The sequence below is a fragment of the Sabethes cyaneus genome, chromosome 3, assembly GCF_943734655.1.
Source record: "Sabethes cyaneus chromosome 3, idSabCyanKW18_F2, whole genome shotgun sequence".
NCBI classification, from domain to species: Eukaryota; Metazoa; Arthropoda; class Insecta; order Diptera; family Culicidae; genus Sabethes; species Sabethes cyaneus.
The window spans coordinates 61,773,523-61,796,480 of record NC_071355.1 but is presented as its reverse complement, the minus strand read 5'-3'; the positions used below and the strand labels follow the sequence as shown (position 1 = coordinate 61,796,480).

The following is a 22,958-nucleotide window of genomic DNA, read 5'->3' as shown; positions in this document are numbered from 1 at the left end:
CATTTTCCAGTCTAATTTTAAGTAAAATTTCAAGCAATTTCAAGCCATATTGATTATCAAATCCAACTTTAAGTTCAATTTTAAGTTTAATTAAAGTTTAAGTTCAACTTCCAGTTCAAAAATTCAAGCCTAAAATATCCAAAATATACAGTGTTGGTGTTGGAAATAAAAAAGGTAAAAACTGTTACCTTTAGATACCAATGACGACTACTCGAATTAAACCAATCTATTTATATAAGAGGCTTATGTCTGTACCGAAAACCAGGTCTCTGACAGTACGTCATAAGAGGCTTATTGGTAACTAAAAACAGGTCCCTGATCGACTGCTGGACTGCTCGATTGCCTCAACTGGTCAACTGGTTGACTAGACTGGTCGATTAGACTGCTCGATTTGATTGCTCGACTGTACTGCTTAACTGAACTACTCGAATGAACTGTTCGATTCAACTGCTCCACTCAACTGCTTGATTGGACTGCTTGACACATTTGCTTGACTTACTACCCGACCCGACTGCTCGACTTAACTGCACGATTGAACTGCTCGACTGGACTGTTCGATTCTACTGCTCGACTGGACTGCTTGACTGGACAGCATGATTGAACTGCTCGACTGGACTGTTCGATTCTACTGCTCGACTAGACTGCTCGACTCAACTGTTCGATTCGATGCTCGACTCAACTGCTCGATTCAACTGCTTGATTCCACTGCTTGACTGGACTACTCGACTCAATTGCTCGACTTGACTGCTCGAATGAACTGCTTGACTCAACTACTCGATTGGACTATTCGAATCGGCTGCTCGACACAACTGCTCAACCCGATTGCTCGATTCAACTGCTCGACTAGACTACTCGATTTGATTGTTCGACTCAACTGTCAGCTTGATTCAACAGCTCGACTAAACTGCTCGACTTAGCCACTTAACCCGACTGCTCGACTCAACTGCTTGATTTAACTGTTCGATTCGACAGCTCGACTTATGCTCGACTGGACTACTCGACCCAACTGCTCGACTCAACTGTTCGACTTAGCTGCTCGCATGAATCGTTTGTCCCGATTGCTCGACTAGACTGCTTGACTAAACTGTTAGATTCGAGTGCTCGATTCAACTGCTCGACTAGACTACTCGATTCAACTGTTCGACTGGACTGCTCGATTCAACTGCTCGACTCGACAGCTCGGTTCAACTGCCTAACTCGACTGCTCGACTCAACTGCTAAACTGAACTGCTTGACTGAACAGCTTGATTTAACTGCTCCACTATACTACTCGACTGTACTGCTCGATTCAACCGCTCGACTGGACTACTCGACTCGACTGCTCGACTTGACTACTCGACTCGACTGCTCGACTTAGCTGGAGCTCGAGCAACTGGACTACTCGTTTCAACTGCTCAAATAAACTCAAATAAACAACTCGACTCAACTGCTCGAATGAACTGCTCGACTCAACTGTTCAACTTAACCGCATGACCCGACTGCTCGACTTAAGTGCTCGACTAGACTACTCGACTTAACTGCTCGACTAGACTGATTGATTTAACTGCTCTGCTTGACTGCTCGACTCGGCTACTCGATTCAACTGCTCGACTCGACTGCTCGACCGGACTGCTTGATTGGACAGCTTGATTTAACTGCTCGGCTAGACTGCTCGACTAGACTGCTCGATTTGACTGCTCGATTTGACTGTTCGACTCGACTGCTCGACCCAAATGTTTGACTCGATTGCTTGATTCGACTGCTCGATTTGCCTACTCAGCTCAATTGCTTGTCGTGATATATGGTCATATGAGTTAATGATAAACGATCAAGAATTTTCTAAACAACATTTTACTCTAATCAAACTACATAAATGTTGCAAACAGCCAGAGTTAGAAGATGATTTCGAATGCAGCAAACTTTGAATGCGTTTTTCTCGAAGTCAGAAATTTGCAACTCGGTTCTGTCTGACTTATCACCGACCATATGAGCCGGTTTGCGGCAGACAATAGACGGTTCAGAGCCACTCACACAAAAGAGCCATATTGCCCGCCTATAGAATCAGCACAATGGAGATAATGTTTTAATTCAGTTAAATAAAATCCAATATGGCCATAAAAACTATTTGTTTCAGTTTCCGACTGACTCTTTTATGTACAACATCTTAGAGCTATATTATGCAATATAAGAACTCAAAGAAATAATACAAAGATTAAACATCTTCGCAAACACTGGCCAATGAAAAGTATCCGCAGTTTTCTGAATTCTTAACAGACATTTATATTTTCCTATTAAGATTTGGGCTCAACTAGGTGGTAACAAATATTATTTGATTACTCCGCCATATTCCAATATCCTTGTCCTGATGATATACATACAGTTACACTTCTCATTCACGCACATCTTAGCAATAGAAAAATTTATCTGTAGCTATGTTGATTAACTATCGGAAAATAAAAAGTAAACAAAAACGTTTTGGTCAATTCCGGCGTAGTATTTTGCGGAATTCGATTGTCTTCCAGTAGTAGCAGCGTGAAAGAGCTAAATACATTATAGCCCCCTGAGTTACGTCAACATTGGATAACAATATTGGAATATTTCTATGATATCTAAGCAATGGGCGGAAAACCTGTAGAAATTCCGAGGGCGATTGTGTGCTACGAGAAACAAAACGTCAGCTAGCGTAAAACAGTAGAAAAATATAATGTTTCCGTTGGAGGGATTTTGAAAATAATGGAAAAGTATAATACACTTGGCAAAAATCCGGAAGTGGAAGGCTTCGTAAGACCTCAGTTCATACAGATCCCGTTATTCGACGTGCAGCTCGGTCAGATCCCGACAAATCTTGCAGAGAAATCCAGGAACACTTAAATCTCAACAACACCACCATTACTGTAAGCAACCGACTTCAAGAAGTGGGGCAACAAAGCTGCTTCGAATGAAGGAACATCTGCTAAGAAACGTCAATATAAGAAAACGCCAGGATTTCGCTAAAAAGTACGCTTCCCTTCCTACTAACTTTTGGACGACAATCGTTTGGACTGACGAGAGCAAGTTTGAGCTGAAAAACATCAAGAGGCGTTAACGAACATGTTATCTGAAGTCAGAACGTCTGCAATCCAAATTTACTCAAACAACAGTTAAGCACGGAGGAGGATCACTACTTGCTTCTCCTGAAGCGGGCTTGGTAATATTGTCAGGATTGATGTAAAGATGACTGGCGAATCATACGTGAAGATCTTGGAGGAAAACTTGAAGTCATCACTCAGAAAAATGAATTTGTGTAAGCATTCTTTCTAACAGAATAGCGACCGTAAACACACGTAGAGGGTTGCAAGCGTTATTTCTTATCGAAAAATGAGAATCTGCTCGATTGGCCTCCCCAGTCGCCAGATTTTAACTCCATTGAGCCTCTGTGGACTATACTGCATAACAAGATTCCTGTGGATTCGCGGGGAAATCTGAACGATTTCTAGCAAGGTATCCAAGCAGCATGGAATGCGATTCATCAACAAATACTGCAAATATCCGTCGAAAGTATACCTAAACAGCCCATGGCAGTTATGGAGAATCATGGAGGGCATATGAAATACTGGAATACATTATCCACGAGCACCGGTCCGCTTGCAATGGTTCATTTTTAATATTGTTTACTTTTTTATTTCCTGAGTAAATCATTGTTGACTCACACAAAATCGATTTAGTATGAAATAAACAAGCAATGACTGTGAAACGAGACTTTTATTAATTCTTCACTTTTCAAAGTTTACACTAAAAATAAACTAGCATATAAATTCGTGAGTTTTATGAAACATTCTTTCAGGTTGTTCTGTTTACTTGTTTATTTCCAACACTGTAGTTCAATTTCATGTCAAAAATTATGCCAATTTAAAGTTCAATTCCATGTCCAATTTCAGCTTCAACTCCAAGCAAAAGTTCAATTTCATGTCGAATGTATTTTTAATTTCACGTTCAATTTTTTGTCACATTTCAAGTCTTATTCAATGTTTATTAAATAACTGTAAGATTGCAGATCTTTGTTACGCAATTTAATTATTCATCGCGAAAATTCTGACCAATTAGGGTCAAAACTGTGCACCTCTGAGTTCCTCCATGAACACTTTTTTACAATAACTTTTTATTGAGAAGGCGAAAAATGCGCTCCAGCCTGAGTCCACTCGTGGACTTCGAATTGGATTGGATTCGAACTTGAACTTGAACTTGACGTTTTCTTTAAAATTGAACTCGAAATTGAGAAAAAATGGGCTGCAAACCGAATTTAAAATGGGACATTAAATTGGATTTGAAATTAAACTTTAAATCGGACTTCGATTGGAAATAAATTAAACTAGAAATTGGCCAACAATGAGACATGGAATTTAACTTGACATTGAATTTGAATTGGGATTGAAATTACACTCGAAATTAGAGTTGATATTGTGCTTGAAATTGGACTAGAAATTAAACTTGACAATAAAAAAAGGAAATTTAACTTGAAATTGGATTTGAAATCAGACATGGAATTGGACTTTGAATTAGACTTAAAATTAAATTTAAAGTACTATTTAAAGTTGGGCATTAAATTTGACTTCAGACTGGGCATAAGATCGGAGATGGAATTAAATAGGACTTGAAATTGACATTGACATAAGACAGTAAATTGGACTTGAAATTAGGTTTGAAAGTGCACTTCAAATCGGTTATGAAATTGAATTTCAAATCAGAGTTGAAAGTCAAATTAAATTGAAACTGTATTCATTAGCGGAACTAGGGGGGGCCAGGGGGGGCTAAGCCCCCCCTAGGGGAAACTTAGCCCCCCCCTAGAAAAATTGACTTGGCCGACCAATAAAACGGTCGAAAAAAATTCCGGGGCTATAGCCCCCCCTAGAAATGAGCGCTAGTTCCGCCAATGACTGTATTAGATTGGGATTCGAACATTAAATTGGACTTCGCATAGGCGTTAAAATTGCAAATAACCCAATCAAATGGAAATAACAAATTTGTAACAGGATGAGTTCTAAATAACAAGTTTTTTATAAAAAATTTTCCTTTGCGTTTTGTAATAAACTTGGTCTCGTTAGTAGTTAAAATAACAAAAATTGTAACCAAATCCGCTCTAGGCATATCACAATTAAATCAAATTATGATATAATTTCATCAAGTTTATTTCAAGATGAGTTACAAAAATCGGTATTATTCGGCCCTGCTTTTTAACCAAAATGTAACAAACCATATTTTAAGTAGCAAAACGACATAGATTTTTTGTAAAACATTTGCTGTGTCGCAAGTTTTGCTATTACATTTATAACACACATCTCAACTGAACTTGAGATCGGAGGTAAAGTTTGAAATTTATTTTGAAACTTAGATATTGGACTTTAAAAGGCTTGAATTGGGCTTGAAACCGGAGTAGAAATCAGAATGAATTTAAACAGAAAATTGGACATAAAATATTACACTAAATTGCATTTAAAATTGGCAATCTGGTTGATCTTGTCGCTTAAGCGGATTTTTACGTGACAATTTTTGTACGCATTTCTGAATTTCCATAGTTCTTATGTTATTTTCGGAAATTACGCACGAATCTATTACGAATCTATTTTTACGGATAGTTTCGGAATTTCAGAGATTTTTTACGCATCACGCTACCCAGCTAGCATCAAATCGTGCATCGATGTACGAAAATTATCGTAAATAACTCGTAACAAATTCGTAATCGTAACTAAATCGTATATAATTACTTAATTAGATGAAATGCGTATATTTATTCCTCACCACGTATATCGCCTCCAAAATAGTACGGATAAGCCAATTTTGCGCATCAAGCCTTCATATATGTACGTAATGAGTAATTCTCGTTGAAGCAAGATATACCACTATATGAGAATTGTAAACCTTGATACAGATAATTAATTGTTTCGTTTAGTTAGTGCCACTACACATCTGATTTGATGAATGTTTCGTGAGGTGAGGGGGGGGGGGGGGTTATTGGTAGCTACGCTTAACAAGCAATCGTTGTGACTTCTACCTTTTTTCCAATGCTGGAAGGTGCTTGGGTCGAACCAAGCTACAATCTGATTTTATTTACCGGATTTGAACCCACAACATCCACACTTGGGCATGTGGCTCGCAGGTACCTGTACCTTTGAACCATAGAGGCACTGGACTTAAAAAAATATTAATAATTATATGACAATTGTGAACCTTGCCACAGATAACTGGTTGTTTTATTCAGTTAATGATATTGCACACCTAATTGTATGAAAGTTTATCAGAATTTTTTCTTAGCTTTCCAGTGGTGGTCTTAAAACGAAAATCGGTTGGGGGACTCACGGCGAATACGGAGATTTATTGATAAAATCTAATATGGCGACCGAATCCAAGATGGCCGCCAAAATTTTTTTACTCGAATTGAAAGCCCTATTCTTCTTCTCTACAGATATGATACTGGCTTTTGGTCACGGGTTTCGTGCGAAAATATTTATATTTCGTTAAATGTCGACGTTTCGAAGGGTATTCCTCAGGACAGAACGTATGCATACGCCATGAAGGTTGTTTTTATTATCTTCTTCTCTACATAACTGGGCAATTTGTTAGTTATTTAATTGCAAATTTATAAAATATCACATGATATAGATCTAAACGTTTGCAGAAAATTCGACTTTTTTTGAAACTGTCGCCCCTTGGCGAACGGGGGTCCATTATTTCGAAGTATTAAACATGTAATTCTCATTTTTTAACCATTTTCAACCAATTAAGTGCAAAAGTTTTAATATTTGTAGACCTCGTGTCAGTAGTGGCCCCGTTTCAACGATAATTACTCTAATGCTGATTAATAACATTTATATTTATAATATAAAAATGCTAGCTGTGTAATGATTTGAGGTATAATTTTGATTTTAATTCTAAGCCCAATTTCAATTCCCGCATCACGTCCAATGTGAATCCAATCCAAAGTAACAATTCTAAAGTCGCTTAGTTTTATTTGAATTTTATAAAGGTTTTATTCCGGTAATAATCATTTCCTCTGGGTTTATCATGGTGTTGCGCAGTATCAAGTGATATAAGTCAATAACTACTTATAGCTGGCTATAAAACCATAGTAAAACTATTTATAAAGCAAATTTATTATAGTTTCTTATATTACCACGATAAAACTAGTTGGCTGCTAAACATGTCTTATAAACTTAGTATAAGTTGACCTTATTGCGGTTGCTTGTCCAAGCACAATAAATCTGTCTGTTTGTGACACTTTGACCAAACAGATTTGTTGCTGACATTATGAAGAATATTAGAGTGAAGAATATTACAGAAATTACAGAATTTTGATGGGGGATGAATTTTAATTTTACCTACTTATCATTTCAATATGCACGATAAAATTTGATGCGCATGTGCTGCACAACTGCGGAAACTGCTGAAAATTTATTATTTATTTTTTCGGATATTTTATTATGAGCGCTCTAAATCCAATCTATCAGGACGATCTGACAGTAAAAGTTTCACTTTTTTTGCTTTTCAAGTTAATGAAACTGTCTGGTGATTTAGTTTTTTACCCATCAAGCTTTACGTTTCAATGCTTAGTCGAAAGCTTCATTAAATTATGGCGGCGGCCGTCAAGCATTGGAAAGCACAATCGGTTTTATTACTGACTGCTTTCTGCAGAGCGTTATAAACCTATCTTAAATTCATGGCTTGATTCTCCAAGATGCTATAAAAGCTTTTTTAAGAGTGGTAAAAGCTTTTTTAAGAGTGGTCTGAATGGTCATCAGAAGGTTCTAGTGGAGCTTACAGTTTTATTTGCGGTTTTAGGAAATTGGTCGTGGCAACTACTAGAGGAACATAATAAAATTTAAATTGTTGCTTAGGATGTCAAGTCCTATTTCACGTCCAATATTAAGAAAAATATTGTGTGTGCAAAGAGCAATTTTAAGTAAAATTTCATATTTTAAAATTAATTTTTAAGTCAAAGTAAATTTAGAATACTTGTCCAAATTCCGAAGAAAGGGTGTTCCGTGACAAACTCATTGCAGACACTTCATTCAAGTACCATATCTACTACAGTGGTGGTCTAGTAAAAGGTGGAACGTGAAGTTGGTTTCGTAATAGTTTTTATTTTTGGTTGGTTGGTTTCGTATTGTTGGGAAACCAAAAGCACTGAATTATCCGGCGAAGATTTTACATGAGTATTGAGAATCCTCTTCAGTCCATTATACGGTTCTTAATGCAAAAAGTGTTGTCATTAGTGGACGCTCTCTATGCAAAATACACTAGAATTCCTATGATGGACCCGTTCGTTATCCTGTTGTAAACTACTAGGGTCCATAAAAGGAAAACGTACATTCCAAACTGTTTTGAAAAATATGTAAAATACATTTGCAACATAAATTGGTTAATTAACCCTAACTTTCGGGAGTACAACTTGCAGACTCATCAACTGTTTGTGGACCTTAAGGCGACCTACGATTGGGTCAAACAAAATTAGTTATGGCAGATAATGCCAAAACATGGTTTTCCGATAAAACTATCATCATTCCTGCACAACTAGGAGAAATTGATACTTTAGTCAGCGATACCAGTCTGCCTATGAAGTACCTGCAAGATTTTGGAATTGGCCGATAGTGATAGTGATAGTAAAGATAGTGCAATACGAGTAATTGTATAAAGTATCTCCTGACAACAGTACCAAGGTGTATAATTTCATAAGTAAAATGGCATTGGGATGCGAACAAATTCTTGTTTTAGTTAACGACTAAATTAATATTGGCGCGGGTACTAAAAGGCTAATATATCCTTGTTCTTGATTCTTCTTCAACCTGGAATATGCGAAAACATGTGCATTGGTACTTACCTAACTTTCGAACAGACCCATACTAGGTGGAAATGCAGCAACAGATCGAACGGACAGTGATTCTTCAAAAAATAGGCTTACACTATCGGTTCAAATAGGCTTGATTATTTTTCAACATTTTAGGGTAAACTTTATTTGCTAACATCGATAGACTGTTTTCGTTTTCGTTAAACTGCTTTTTTGTTTTACGTTCACAAAAGACCGCGTTGTAAATAAATTAAAATCAATATTTGCTGAGACCAGTCAATGGAGAGTAGTACATTTACATTTTACCTATAGGTACTGTTAACTTAGTTTGCGGTTGGTTTTGTTCGAATGTTACACACACGCGAGTTGCGAAAATTAAACACTATCAGCGAAACAGGACGACGATCAGAGCGCAATCTGATCGGTTCGAGAAAAAAAATTTAAGTTCGGCAGCAAGATGAGCCAAGTTGATAATTAATTTTTTTACTTACAAAATAAGCTAAGTGAGTAATTTTTCAGATAATTAAAAAAATATGCAGACACATATAGAATGTATAGAGTTTTTTTTTCAATGCTTACGGAACTAAAAATTTCACTATTTACAAAATACTCATTTAGTCAAAATAAACTATACCAACACTCGTCTCGTTATTGTGTGTGCGAAAAACTAGATAAACGTACAAGCTAAAGCCTAAAGCAAATCGATCCTATGAATAAACGACATTAATGTTAAAAATTGCACTTGTGTTTTACTTGTTTCCATTTGATTTTATTTAGTAAATTGATTTTTGCTTTTAGTTTACTTCTTCTGTACATTATACACGATTCATTTTGCTTCCTACGTGAGAATTTTTATGGCGCACAAGGTAATTGATTCCTTTTGTTTCCTTTCTTCTCTACTCCAGCGGCAGGATGAACGCGTGGAGCCGAGACCGGTCTGACTGACTGAGCGGAATGTTTTTTTGTTGTTTTAGTTTTAGCGTTGGTTTTTTTTAAATCTTACTATCATCGGAAAGGAGGAAAGTACACACAGAAACACACGCACGGGGTAAACACAGATTTCGCTAACTTTTGGGACGGACTGATCCGGTGATTAGAAGTAAGAAGTGTTGTTTCGTTTTCGTTTTTTAATAAATTAACTACAAACTAAGCACTGTATTTTTTCTTTATGTTTCGGTGTCGTTTCCACTGCGCACTCACTGGAAAGGGTGAACGGGGGAGTGTGGGAAGTGTCAGGTTCATCGGGGATTTTACAAATAAATTACTGCTATTTACATTTAGTTTGGATAGGAAAGTTAGTTGGGAGTGCGGCCAAAGGAAGAATGGAATTAGGTTATGATTAAGAGGCAATCATTTCTTGGATTGGGTTGGCGTTTTGCTCATTTGTCATGTCATTTGATTTTTGCAGAATGGGTGATTATTATTGGAGTAGTCCAGATTAGAAATACTTCAAGTACCAGAAATACACGGAAAGCCAATGATTTGGCAACAGTGTACAAGAAAAGTCACTACCAAGCCTGTCTGACCTTAATACTCGGGATGCGTGATGCAATCAGTCAAAGATCTTCCATAAATGCAAGTAAAAACTGGTCTGGAGTGAAATAATTGATGGAAAATTGAAACAAATCTGGGTTAGCTTCATGAAACTACATGCAAATACGTTTTGGCTGCCTTTTAGTTTATTTGCAGTGCTACTCAAGCACATTGTCAAATGTCAAATATTTTATCAGAATATTTTTAATAGACATTGTGTGATGAAATCCATAAAACATGAATTATTACGGAGGTAATCTGTTTGTAACATTGATGCAATTTTTTATTTCAAATTTTTTCGAAACTTTGGCATCACTGCATATAAGCACAGCAGTTCTAATAATTTTTGCTAAACAAACACAGTGCACAGTGCATTATATGCTGATTTATTTGTAGTTGATTACTTCAAAACATCCATAAAAACGACCTCGAATCGTACTTTATATCTCACTTTTCTTCTGCATCTACTGTATGTCAATCAGAAATTTCACAGTTCGCCGTAATTTAACATGAATCAATGACACCACGCTGCTGGGATTTTACCTGCATTTCGCGTTTTTGACGCAATTTGCAATATAATCACTGGCCACCTGGTAAGGAGCCAGGTAACCAATAAACATTACCAATGCAATTTAAATGCAAGCCAATAAGCCTTCAAGTCACCTCGCGTGCTACTTAAAAGCTATTTTGACAAAATATGCGGCTACTTTAGTGCTAATACTAACACTCTTGTAGTGCTGACAATGCTTATTCGCAGCTGGTTACCGACAAGAAGAGAATTTGAATAGAATTGTGGATCCCTTTTTGCAGCAGCTATGCAGTCAAAAGGCTGATATACAGCAACGGGCTGTATAAAATGCTAATAAATGACTGATTTACAGCTTATATAAATGCTTATTAGTTACCTGGCGATTACTGGAAGGACAACGTCCGATACTTGCCAACTTTTTGCGGGTGTTTTTTCGACGTCGTGAGACAAATTCTTACTGGGAAAGAGCGAAGCGGTGATTATAAATTTATCATTTTTTCATTAAAACCGAATAAGTTTATAATGATCACTTCCAGCATTCCAGCAATATTTACATTAATGTTGCTGCTTGTCAACCGAGCAATCGAGCTTTTTATGATCAGACATGGCGGACAATGTCAGTATGCTGTAAGTCGATTTTAATATTTATGCAGGTGGAATTCATTCAAGTTTGACATTTCATGAAGGTGGGCTGTCAGTCACATCCCTGGCACGCATGTCATTCTCATATTTTTCTTGAAGCCGTTTGAGCCAGGCTTTCGGGCTCAATTTTATATCAAATTTGACAACAGCTGTAAGAATTACGTAATCATACGGTTGCATACTCGACTAAATTTGTTGCATGTGGGATGTACATAGTGAAAGACGTTCGTTTTTTCTGTTATTGGCAACGGAAGATAGGAAAAAAATTGACTTTTGATAGAGTATGTTGCTTCTTCGTCGTAATTGCCTATTCCCGTTCTATCCAACACAAATTATTTGTCGACTAATCGTTTTAATTTCCGTCATTCATAAATGAAAATAGCTCGCGCAAGGCATTATCGTTATTCTACAGCCAGGAAATCTTGCCTGACCTGCAGAAACTTTACAGAATAACACTTGTCATGCCGTCCTAGACAAATACATGCGCGTTAGCTTCGTAAACAGCGTTATGATTTTTAGTTCGGACGATGAAAAATTTTGATGGACGAATTTTAAAACGGTACGTCGAATTTAAGAACAAGTCAGTTGCGTAATTTCAATAAAATGCTTTAATAATCGCTTTTCAGTGATTTCAAAGTTCACGGATCTGAAGGTAAGTGAGTTTTAGTCAAATCAGCACAAGAACTTTTGGGGTATTCATTAAATCCATCCAACAAATGATGAAAATTAGAATTACTTTACTTACTACGACGGGAATTAGAAATAAACCCTACTCTTATTTTTTACGATAAACAAAAGAGGGGAAACAACGCGCTGCATTCGTCATACTGCACAGCATCAAATACAAGCGGTGTCCCATAAAAAGTTTGCTTCAAAACTTGTTGTCAACCTCTATTACCACCACTATCGGAGGCGGCTTCAGCTGACAGCTATCGCGACAGGGATCTGCTGTCAGCATACTGGTACTGTCCACTATCATCGTTCATGGAAAACCCGATATGGTTGTTTTAATTTTGAGTTGAAGCTTGAAGATAAAATCGTCAATATTGTTTAGCACCACAATATTAATTCAAAATGCCATTTTTCTGCAAGATAATTTTAGTTGGTCAGTAATTTAAAATAGTTGATGTTGTTTTAGTGATTCAAACAGGTTGCAAAATACATGTAACTCATACCAATACAAAAAAGCAGACATTAATGGATTTATAATTCTCTATCAATATTCACTTTCTACGACATATTAAACTTGACGAAGAATCTCATGCTGAATTTTAATAAGCTTGAGGTAGAGGGTTTTCACTTTGATTTTGCAAGCTACGATCCTTAGGATTATAGAGTTTTCCAGGAGCGAGAATGGCAGTATGCTGTCAGTCGATTTCGACATTTTACGCAGCTGAAAATTGGCTGACCACACGCTGACACTCTCCGCCGTTCTTGCTACCCTGATATTCCATGGTAAGAAAACTGTTTAAATCTCAAACCTACTGCGAACATTGTACGATACTCCGGTTGTCAATAAATGTTTGGGAATATCGATCACAGATGGCGTTAGTGTACATACAAAATATGGACAATTGGCAAAAACCAAAATCCAACCCAATCCGAAAGCCAACGCGAAAGGACAAGGAGCAAGGAGTGCGAACAGTGCGAACGCCAGATGTGAGGTACTGGTTTTTTCTTTTCGTCGCTTGGACCGTGGACCAACCGACGGTAGCCGGGGGAGGGAGGTTGCCTTCCTCTCTTAGTTCTCGTCTTCGATTAGTCGTCGTCAGTTTGTCACGTAAACGATGCGAAGCGGAACTTTTTACTAACGGAGTCATCCTCCGGCGACAGACCAACACCATTGTTGACCGCAGCAGCACCGGAAGCCACCAGCGCGGATAGTTGTTGGTGGTGGTGCGACTGGTGGAGGTTATGTTGCTGTTGTTGTTGTTGCTGTTGCTGCTGCTGGTGATGATGGTGCTGGGAGGAATGCTGGTGGCTGAGATGTCCATTTAGGGAGTTGCTATTTTGGGCGCAGTAGCTGGCGGACGACCGCTTCCGTCCAGGGCCGGTTCCGGCGGCGGAGGAGGAGGTCGTCGACACCACTACTGCTGCTAATGGTCAATCCCTCCCGATTCGTTTGTGTATCTGCTGGTGCTTGATGAGATGGGCCTTTTGGCGGAAGGCTTTGGCGCAGACTTCACAGCGGAACGGCTTTTCGCCTGTGTGGGTTCGCAGGTGGACCTTGATGTTGCTCTTGTTGAGGAACCCCCGGTTGCAGATGTTACACCGGTGTACGGGTTTATCTTTACCGAGAAGTCCACTGAGTTCACTGGCCGCTTGAAAGCTAAGCGCTGCTTGCGTCTGTGCTGCCGCCGCCGCTGCCGCTGCGGATAGTTGCTGCTGGTGGGATTGCTGGGCTGCGGATTGTTGCACGGAACATTGCTGCTGCTGCTGAGACTGCTGGGATTGAGCCTGCTGCACCTGAGGATGCCCGTGGCCGTTGGTTTTGGACTGCTTGTGAGGCCGTCGTTTATTTTTTGGTGTCGTTGGAGTTGTGCTAGTGGTATGCGGGTAGTTGCCCATGAGTTCCGGACTGCACAGTCCGTCCGGTTTGATGCCCATGCTGAGGGCAAAGTTTTGATGATTCTGCAGGTACCTTCCGTTTAGTATTAGATTGTCGGTTGTCGATACGACCGAGCCTGGTGGACTAGTTGAAGTCGATATCAGTTCGCCGCAGTAGGACGTAGAGGTGGGGGTCTCAATTTTGATAGGCGGCCCATTTTGTAACCGATTCTGGAGCAGTGGCATATACCCGTGCGTTAGTAGACTCTGTAGCGTAGAACCGGCCGTATGCACCGGGGAATGAGGTAGGATTAGCTCACTAAGTGAGTCCTGCTGTGATACGATAAGTTTGCTCTCCGGTGTCGTGCAGGTCCCTTCGATCCACGCGTCCAAGTCCATCCACGAATCTCTCGTGTCATTTCCGTCTTCTTTTTCCACTTTGTTGTTCGGAACGGTCGTGTCCGCAATAGCGGACCCTATTATTGCGGCAATATCTTCGATCGAGCTCATATCATACTCGGACAGTTCTTTGGAGTCAACGAAGATTCTTGCTCCGGAGACGGAGTCTGGCCCACCTATCACGCAACTGTCGGCACTAGCTGAATAGATCTTGCCATCGATCGAACTGTCGGAAAATAGTTTCACATCCTGTAGGCAACCATCGGCTCCATTCCCGTCCGGATTGAGTACCGAATCCGGCAGGCAAGTCGATGAGGAAACGATATTGTTATCCCCATTGCTACCGTTGCTCGTTCCGTTCTGGAACGAATTCTGCGGGTAATTGTTGTTTTCCTCTGGCAACCGCTGTGCAATCGCCGTATAATGATACCCGGATATTCCGTTAATAGATAAATGTCCTGTATTGAAGGACGTAAATGAGGGTAGTGGCTTAACATCGCCATCATTGCTCGAGTTGCTACTGTTGATGGAGGTCGAATTCAGCAGCAGGTTCTCCAGCACATCCATCGAGCTTTTCTGCGTTTCGGAATCACTCGGTAGGGATTCCAGATCGGCATCCAGCAGCAGCTTGTGACCATCTAGTATGTATTGTTCTTGCACGTTCGTCGATTGGTTCCAGCATGGGCTCATAAGCAGGCTCTCCACCTCGGAATCGTTCTGAGCACTCATGGTGCAGTTCACCATCGGTGTGTTCGGGAGGGAAGAAAACCGATCCCCGCAGTTCGCAGCTTCGATTCACCTTCGATTCAGTGAACTAAGGAGCACTAATGAAGACGTCCGATGTCCGGCGAGGTGTCTGACGATGCATGGTTGAACCTGTAAGGGGACAGGGAACGTAAAAAAGCATAGATTAGCAATAAAGCCATTAGACAAACAGGGAGAAGAGCAAAACTAAATTGGGTTAGACATGTGTGTGTGTGTGTGCTGGTGCAGCTGAATCACTAATGTTTCATGCATCGATAAATAAGTGGTTTAGCTAGCTCTACCAGGGGGATTTACGTTTCTATTTTAGATTTTATTCATAAACCGGTCACTAACGTGTGGGGTATTTAAGCTGAAAAGAATGCAAATTTTTGGCTGCAAAATGTAGAATATAACTGTTAATAAACATGCATTTCATTGGTTAGGTTTAGGTTAGACGACAGGTGTCGCGGAGTATTTTGAATCGAATTATTTTTTTTATCGAATATTGATAGCAACTAATAATAAAAGAGCCCCTATTAGTATGCTTTTAATAGGCGCATTTTAGCTATGCTCCGGGGCCTCTTTTTGTAAATTTTTTGCATACATGCACCATTAATATTGATAAGTGGAGAAGCGTTTCGGAAAATGCAAACCAAATAAATTTTCAATTAACATACATACGGAATAGATTTTATGTTAGAAGTGAAAGGTAGAGAAAGAGATTATAGGTTAACCTAGTTTCGTTAATTTTTTTTGTCCAACGACGAAATAACTTTATAAACTTTCCGATTTGGCAGCACGCAATAAAAAATAGATGGTATTATCATCAGGAAGGTTAATTTATTGCAACGGGGCCTAAGGAAAACTATAAAATTTTGAAAACAGATACGAAACAAAATTAAAAATATTTTGAAGACATTTCTAGTTAACTAGATTGATACCAAGTTTACTTGCAACAGTTCTTTAAAAAACAAATATAAATTTTGGTTCATTAGAGTCTATAAACATTCATCAATTATATTTTGTTTGTATATTCGTATACTTAGTAAGTCACAGGTATTTAACCTTATCATAAAAGTATACAAACACCATTTCTTTTAATAACATGAAAAAAATTGCCCGCTTCCAAAATTGATATGTTTTCGAAAAGGTAGCATCAGATGACCTCTCGTCTTCTGAAGTATTCTCGGGTTTTTAAGTTTTGATTTTCTGACATATTTTGAAGTTTAGGATTTTATTTCCGTTTTCCTACCTCCTCGTGGTACCAAGGAAGGAGGCACTCGAGTGAATGCTGAGTGTAACAATGAGGAATAGTCTTGGCAGCCTTGAGCATTTGTTCCCATGTCAGGCGCGGCCCTTGATGGCTTGATAATTCCTCAACCAAGTGCACTAGCTTCGAGGTACGATGCTGGTCTAACAAAGCCAGTCGTCGTATGTTCGAATCTCGGCTAGGCGGTGCTTGCTAGTTAGAGTCAGTAGGATTGTTGCACTGGCCCCGTAATTTTCCTGTACTCTAACAGCCGGCTGCGAAGTCTGTCGATAAAGAAGGGTAATGTCTAAAGACGGTATAAACCCATGGCTTTGCTTTTTTTTAAGTGCACGTTTGTGCTCCAAGTTAAGAACGGCTCACGACAGCGTCTGATCCGGAGCGGGCGGCTGAATTAGGAAATGTGTTGTCTGGGCACTACAGCCAAAATGGCAGCCCTATCACGAGACTTGATAGCGTGGTACCTAGTAAGGCAACCACCTAAACCCATTTTTACTACGAATAATCACGGAAATTTGACTTTAAATATTCGGCATAGACAAACCTACAAGACTAAAAAGTCAATTGATTTTTGTTAATACTGTACTAACTTAGAGTTGTAGGGAATATATTTTTCTAAGCATTCAAACCAAATAACCATGAGATGGAAATAATGTGAACATAACTACAGAGAACCGGTTAAAATACGTGATGGTAGACGAGAAAAAGTTTCCGAAAAAACCGCATCTCCTGCAACACCAGCAAAACCTTAATAACACAGCTAATAAGCAAGCATTTCTGGGGCGAATAACGATGACGCAAGGCAGCAGTCTGTCACTTCTTTCTTCGCATTCCTGACGCTCAACGGCACGCAAAAGCCGTTACCGTTCCTGGCTGACACCGATTGCGTGAGATGACAACGAAGCTTAAATATTTTGGGGTGGAAGCAAGAAATAAAAATGGCACACACGAAATATTTAGGGAATTCTAATGATAAGTGCAAACAGTCGTCTGAACGGTAGCAACTGGATGGACGCACGACAGACGACGGAGTCTAACGGCTCGGCTCGAAAGAACGGGGCCAGACAAACCGGCGAACGCGCATCGCACCGCACTCAATCGGTCAAATGTCCGTAAAACCTAAATAAATATATGAATATATTGATTCAGTTAGAACGACAGCAACCGACATATACCTGTCGTTCGTTTAGCGGTTTAGGCCAGGTCAACTGTGTGACACCGATAGCCGTTAAGTGACGATCGGCCCGACGATGGTGATCCGTTTGTTTGCTTTATAAATGGGCTTTCGCATTCCAGCTAGGTTCGGTGCAGCTTAAACAGCGGCAGCGATTACGAGCGATAATTCCCGTTTTCCCGAGAGTCCGGTCCGGTAATTACCCCGCAAACCATAAATATTTATCGCTTTTGCGTTGTTATTACCCTTCTTGCGGTGTAATAAGGGAATGCCTACTGGTTAAGATTAAAATGTTAAAATTTCGGCTCATTAGTCGAACTTATTACCCATTTCCAAGCGACGACGGTGGGGTGCTGTAGTTTTGGGTCGAGAAGCGCTGCCCATCCATTAAAAGGTCTGTTATTTAAATCAGAGACCATCAGCTTTTAGAGCGTAACCTTCCGGAAGTACCTACTGCCACAGTTTGTTTTTATTCATTGTCAGAACGGAATATGTAGGTATAACTATTCATAGCAATTTTGTGTAATAAAAACTAATAAATATTTTCATCCGGCAGCACACTTCACGAGTCTCTTTACTGACGATATCGCTATTTATTCATTACTTAAAAAAATATAGTTTTGTTTTTGCTCACAAATAGCAAGTTCTCTTTTACAAGTTGAATGGTGTTAATGGTTCAAAAAAAGTAATGAAGATGAGTTGATCCATTTGCTATGCGACATGGGTATTCATTTGGCATAAGATAGGAGTTCTCCGGAGAAGTTTAGCTATAAATGTCTCTTGATGCATTCCATGTCTAAATGATCCATAATAGTGTAAAACCCATAATTGTGTACTGATTGGCCAGTTGTCACTTGACGAATTGTCGTACCTCAAAATAAATTATTATTCGTTTTAAAATAAATCTTTTATCAGAACAGTCATATGTTCTGATTATCAAACAATTGATTTATTATTTCAAGAAGCCAGTCATCGTATGTTCGAATCTCGGTTGGGAGGGGCTGCTAGAGTCAATACGATGGTAGCATTTTCCCGTAGCCCCGCAATTGTCCTGTACTCTAACAGGTGGCTGCCAAGTCTGTTGAACAAAACCAGAAGGCCAAGTTTTGAAAACGGAATGTAGCACCCTAAGTAACAATTTGAGTTTTATTACACTCTTATCATGGAATTTAAGACCAAAATTGGTCTTGAAGACTACCATAAGAGTACAATAAAACTCACATTGCTGCTTGGGACCTAGGCATTGTTTTGCTCAACGGTGGAATAATCCTTGTTCGTGATATTTGAACAGCATTTTTGACATTTCTTTGTACATCAATCATTACATTTCTATGCGTTCCTTTAGTTTTGCAATGAGAACGTGCGGAAAGAAAAATACATACTAGATGTAAATACAAATGTCAAAAATGCCGTCCAAGTATTATGAACACGCAACTAAATATAAAGCTTAGCTTCAAATCCCACTCAATCTACACAATTTTGTCAACGGCAAATTGAATCACATGTTTCTCACATCATCATGGTTCTCTAAATATTCTGCATATTGTCTGGCGTACCCCGAGGCAGTGTGCTTGGTCCTTTCATGTTGATTATCTATAATAATCACTTTTTGGAGCTACTTTCAACATCTAAACTTTCTTTTGTCGACGATCCAAAAATGTTTCGTGTGATTGCCACATTTTTCGACTACGTCGCATTACAATCAGTTATCAATCTAATTCTTATTTGGCGCGGTACAACGGTATGCGTGTTAACAGCAATAAATGCAAGGTCATTTCCTACAGACGCTGCAATACTGTTCCTCTCTTTCCGTATAAAATGGGATCGGATTTTTTGGAACGTCTCAGCTCTATTACACAAACTTTTGCGATTGAACGAATCCAGTAGAAATTCTTGTGATTCGCCTTGCGCCAGGTGCCTTGGAATGATCCAGTTAATCTTCCATTTCCAAGTTATCCAGACCATTAACCTGGAGACACTCTCAGCGAGGCAAGTCAAACAGCAGCGGTTATTTATATTTGGCTTCATAACAAGAAGCTTGCAACGTGCTCTGAGCTCCTGATTCAAACGCGATGGAATGTACCTCCTCGATGGCTTCATAATCCTCCCCGTTATTTGCAATTCCGTTTCACAGATCAAACTACGGCTTTAAAAATTGTTTTATTTTTTGTTTACGGTCCTTTATCCCTACATCTCGAAAGTTATAAAAGTCTTCTTTAAACTTCTACCAACAACACAAAAAAGTTTGTTCCGAGAAAAAGGTACATAAAGTTTGAAAATCGCGTTTTTACTGGACCGGCATTTTATTATGACGAGTTTGTTCCTCTCAGCACTGAAATACTTATGTGTATGATCGATTTTCAACCACTTCCGGTGGTCGAATCATAACAAAATTAATATCAAAATACACAAAATAGTCGGTTGATTCGAAATTTGTAATAAAAAATTGCGTTTTTTTCAAAAATTTTAGTCGTTTATGTCCCGCTAACTTACGATGAAAATTACGTGTTAATTTTGCGTCCAATAAGACACCAAGATCACCAACCTTTGCTCAGTTCATTGCCGTCAATACTGTAATTTAAGTAAATTGGGTAAATGCGATTCAGATTTGCATACTACATATCATATTTTTCTTTTATGTTTTTCTCCTTCGCAGATATGGTGAAAAAATTTATTTAACTCGCATGCTATGTGTCTCGCATTGAGGAAGATATTCCACAATTTGTGAAATTTGACTGTGTCCCTTCTTATTTGAATAGAGCTAAGGTAATTTCAACTTCTATGTAAAATTTTTAAATCTAAATGCTTCCCAAAAAATTTGATGAAAAACAAATCTCTCCCAAGTTAAAATTCAAATCGAAATCCAACTAATCTAAAGAATCCAATCCAGTTGAATCTAATCTGATCTAATACAATACAAACCCAATTCAAATCCAATTCAAATTCAATCCAAATCCAATCCAATTCCAGTCCAAATCCAATCCAAATCCAATCCAAATCCAATCCAAATCCAATCCAAATCCAGTCCAAATCCAATCCAAATTCAATCCAAATCCAATCCAAATCCAATCCAAATCAAATCCAATCCAAATCCAATCCAAATCCAATCCAAATCCAATCCAAATCCAATCCAAATCCAATCCAAATCCAATCCAAATCCAGTCCAAATCCAATCCAAATCCAATCCAAATCCAATCCAAATCCAATCCAAATCCAATCCAAATCCAATCCAAATCCAATCCAAATCCAATCCAAATCCAATCCAAATCCAATCCAAATCCAATCCAAATCCAATCTAAACCCAATCCAAATCCAATCCAAATCCAATCCAAATCCAATCCAAATCCAATCCAAATCCAATCCAAATCCAATCCAAATCCAATCCAAATCCAATCCAAATCCAATCCAAATCCAATCCAAATCCAATCCAAATCCAATCCAAATCCAATCCAAATCCAATCCAAATCCAATCCAAATCCAATCCAAATCCAATCCAAATCCAATCCAAATCCAATCCAAATCCAATCCAAATCCAATCCAAATCCAATCCAAATCCAATCCAAATCCAATCCAAATCCAATCCAAATCCAATCCAAATCCAATCCAAATCCAATCCAAATCCAATCCAAATCCAATCCAAATCCAATCCAAATCCAATCCAAATCCAATCCAAATCCAATCCAAATCCAATCCAAATCCAATCCAAATCCAATCCAAATCCAATCCAAATCCAATCCAAATCCAATCCAAATCCATTCCAAATCCAATCCAAATCCAATCCAAATCCAATCCAAATCCAATCCAAATCCAATTCAAATCCAATCCAAATCCAATCCAAATTCAAATCCAAATCCAAATCCAAATCCAAATCCAAATCCAAATCCAAATCCAAATCCAAATCCAAATCCAAATCCAAATCCAAATCCAAATCCAATCCAAATCCAATCCAAATCCAATCCAAATCCAATCTAAACCCAATCCAAATCCAATCCAAATCCAATCCAAATCCAATCCAAATCCAATCCAAATCCAATCCAAATCCAATCCAAATCCAATCCAAATCCAATCCAAATCCAATCTAAACCCAATCCAAATCCAATCCAAATCCAATCCAAATCCAATCCAAATCCAATCCAAATCCAATCCAAATCCAATCCAAATCCAATCCAAATCCAATCCAAATCCAATCCAAATCCAATCCAAATCCAATCCAAATCCAATCCAAATCCAGCCAAATCCAATCCAAATCCAATCCAAATCCAATCCAAATCCAATCCAAATCCAATCCAAATCCAATCCAAATCCAATCCAAATCCAATCCAAATCCAATCCAAATCCAATCCAAATCCAATCCAAATCCAATCCAAATCCAATCCAAATCCAATCCAAATCCAATCCAAATCCAATCCAAATCCAATCCAAATCCAATCCAAATCCAATCCAAATCCAATCCAAATCCAATCCAAATCCAATCCAAATCCAATCCAAATCCAATCCAAATCCAATCCAAATCCAATCCAAATCCAATTCAAATCCCATCCAAATCCAATCCAAATCCAATCCAAATCCAATCCAAATCCAATCCAAATCCAATCCAAATCCAATCCAAATCCAATCTAAACCCAATCCAAATCCAATCCAAATCCAATCCAAATCCAATCCAAATCCAATCCAAATCCAATCCAAATCCAATCCAAATCCAATCCAAATCCAATCCAAATCCAATCCAAATCCAATCCAAATCCAATCCAAATCCAATCCAAATCCAATCCAAATCCAATCCAAATCCAATCCAAATCCAATCCAAATCCAATCCAAATCCAATTCAAATCCAATCCAAATCCAATCCAAATCCAATCCAAATCCAATCCAAATCCAATCCAAATCCAATCCAAATCCAATCCAAATCCAATCCAAATCCAATTCAAATCCAATCCAAATCCAATCCAAATCCAATCCAAATCCAATCCAAATCCAATCCAAATCCAATCCAAATCCAATCCAAATCCAATCCAAATCCAATCCAAATCCAATCCAAATCCAATCCAAATCCAATCCAAATCCAATCCAAATCCAATCCAAATCCAATCCAAATCCAATCCAAATCCAATCCAAATCCAATCCAAATCCAATCCAAATCCAATCCAAATCCAATCCAAATCCAATCCAAATCCAATCCAAATCCAATCCAAATCCAATCCAAATCCAATCCAAATCCAATCCAAATCCAATCCAAATCCAATCCAAATCCAATCCAAATCCAATCCAAATCCAATCCAAATCCAATCCAAATCCAATCCAAATCCAATCCAAATCCAATCCAAAT

The 22,958-nt window shown here is 38.6% G+C and overlaps 1 protein-coding gene across 1 annotated transcript; it reads right to left on the bottom strand.

Moving 5' to 3' along the window:
- Positions 1 to 13,604: 13,604 nt before the first annotated feature.
- On the bottom strand, positions 13,605 to 15,191 carry LOC128743710 (ichor). The gene has a single exon (XM_053840336.1). It carries the CDS (start codon positions 15,189 to 15,191, stop codon positions 13,605 to 13,607), a length of 1,587 nt encoding a protein of 528 aa, XP_053696311.1.
- Between the last annotated feature and the right edge of the window lie 7,767 nt (positions 15,192 to 22,958).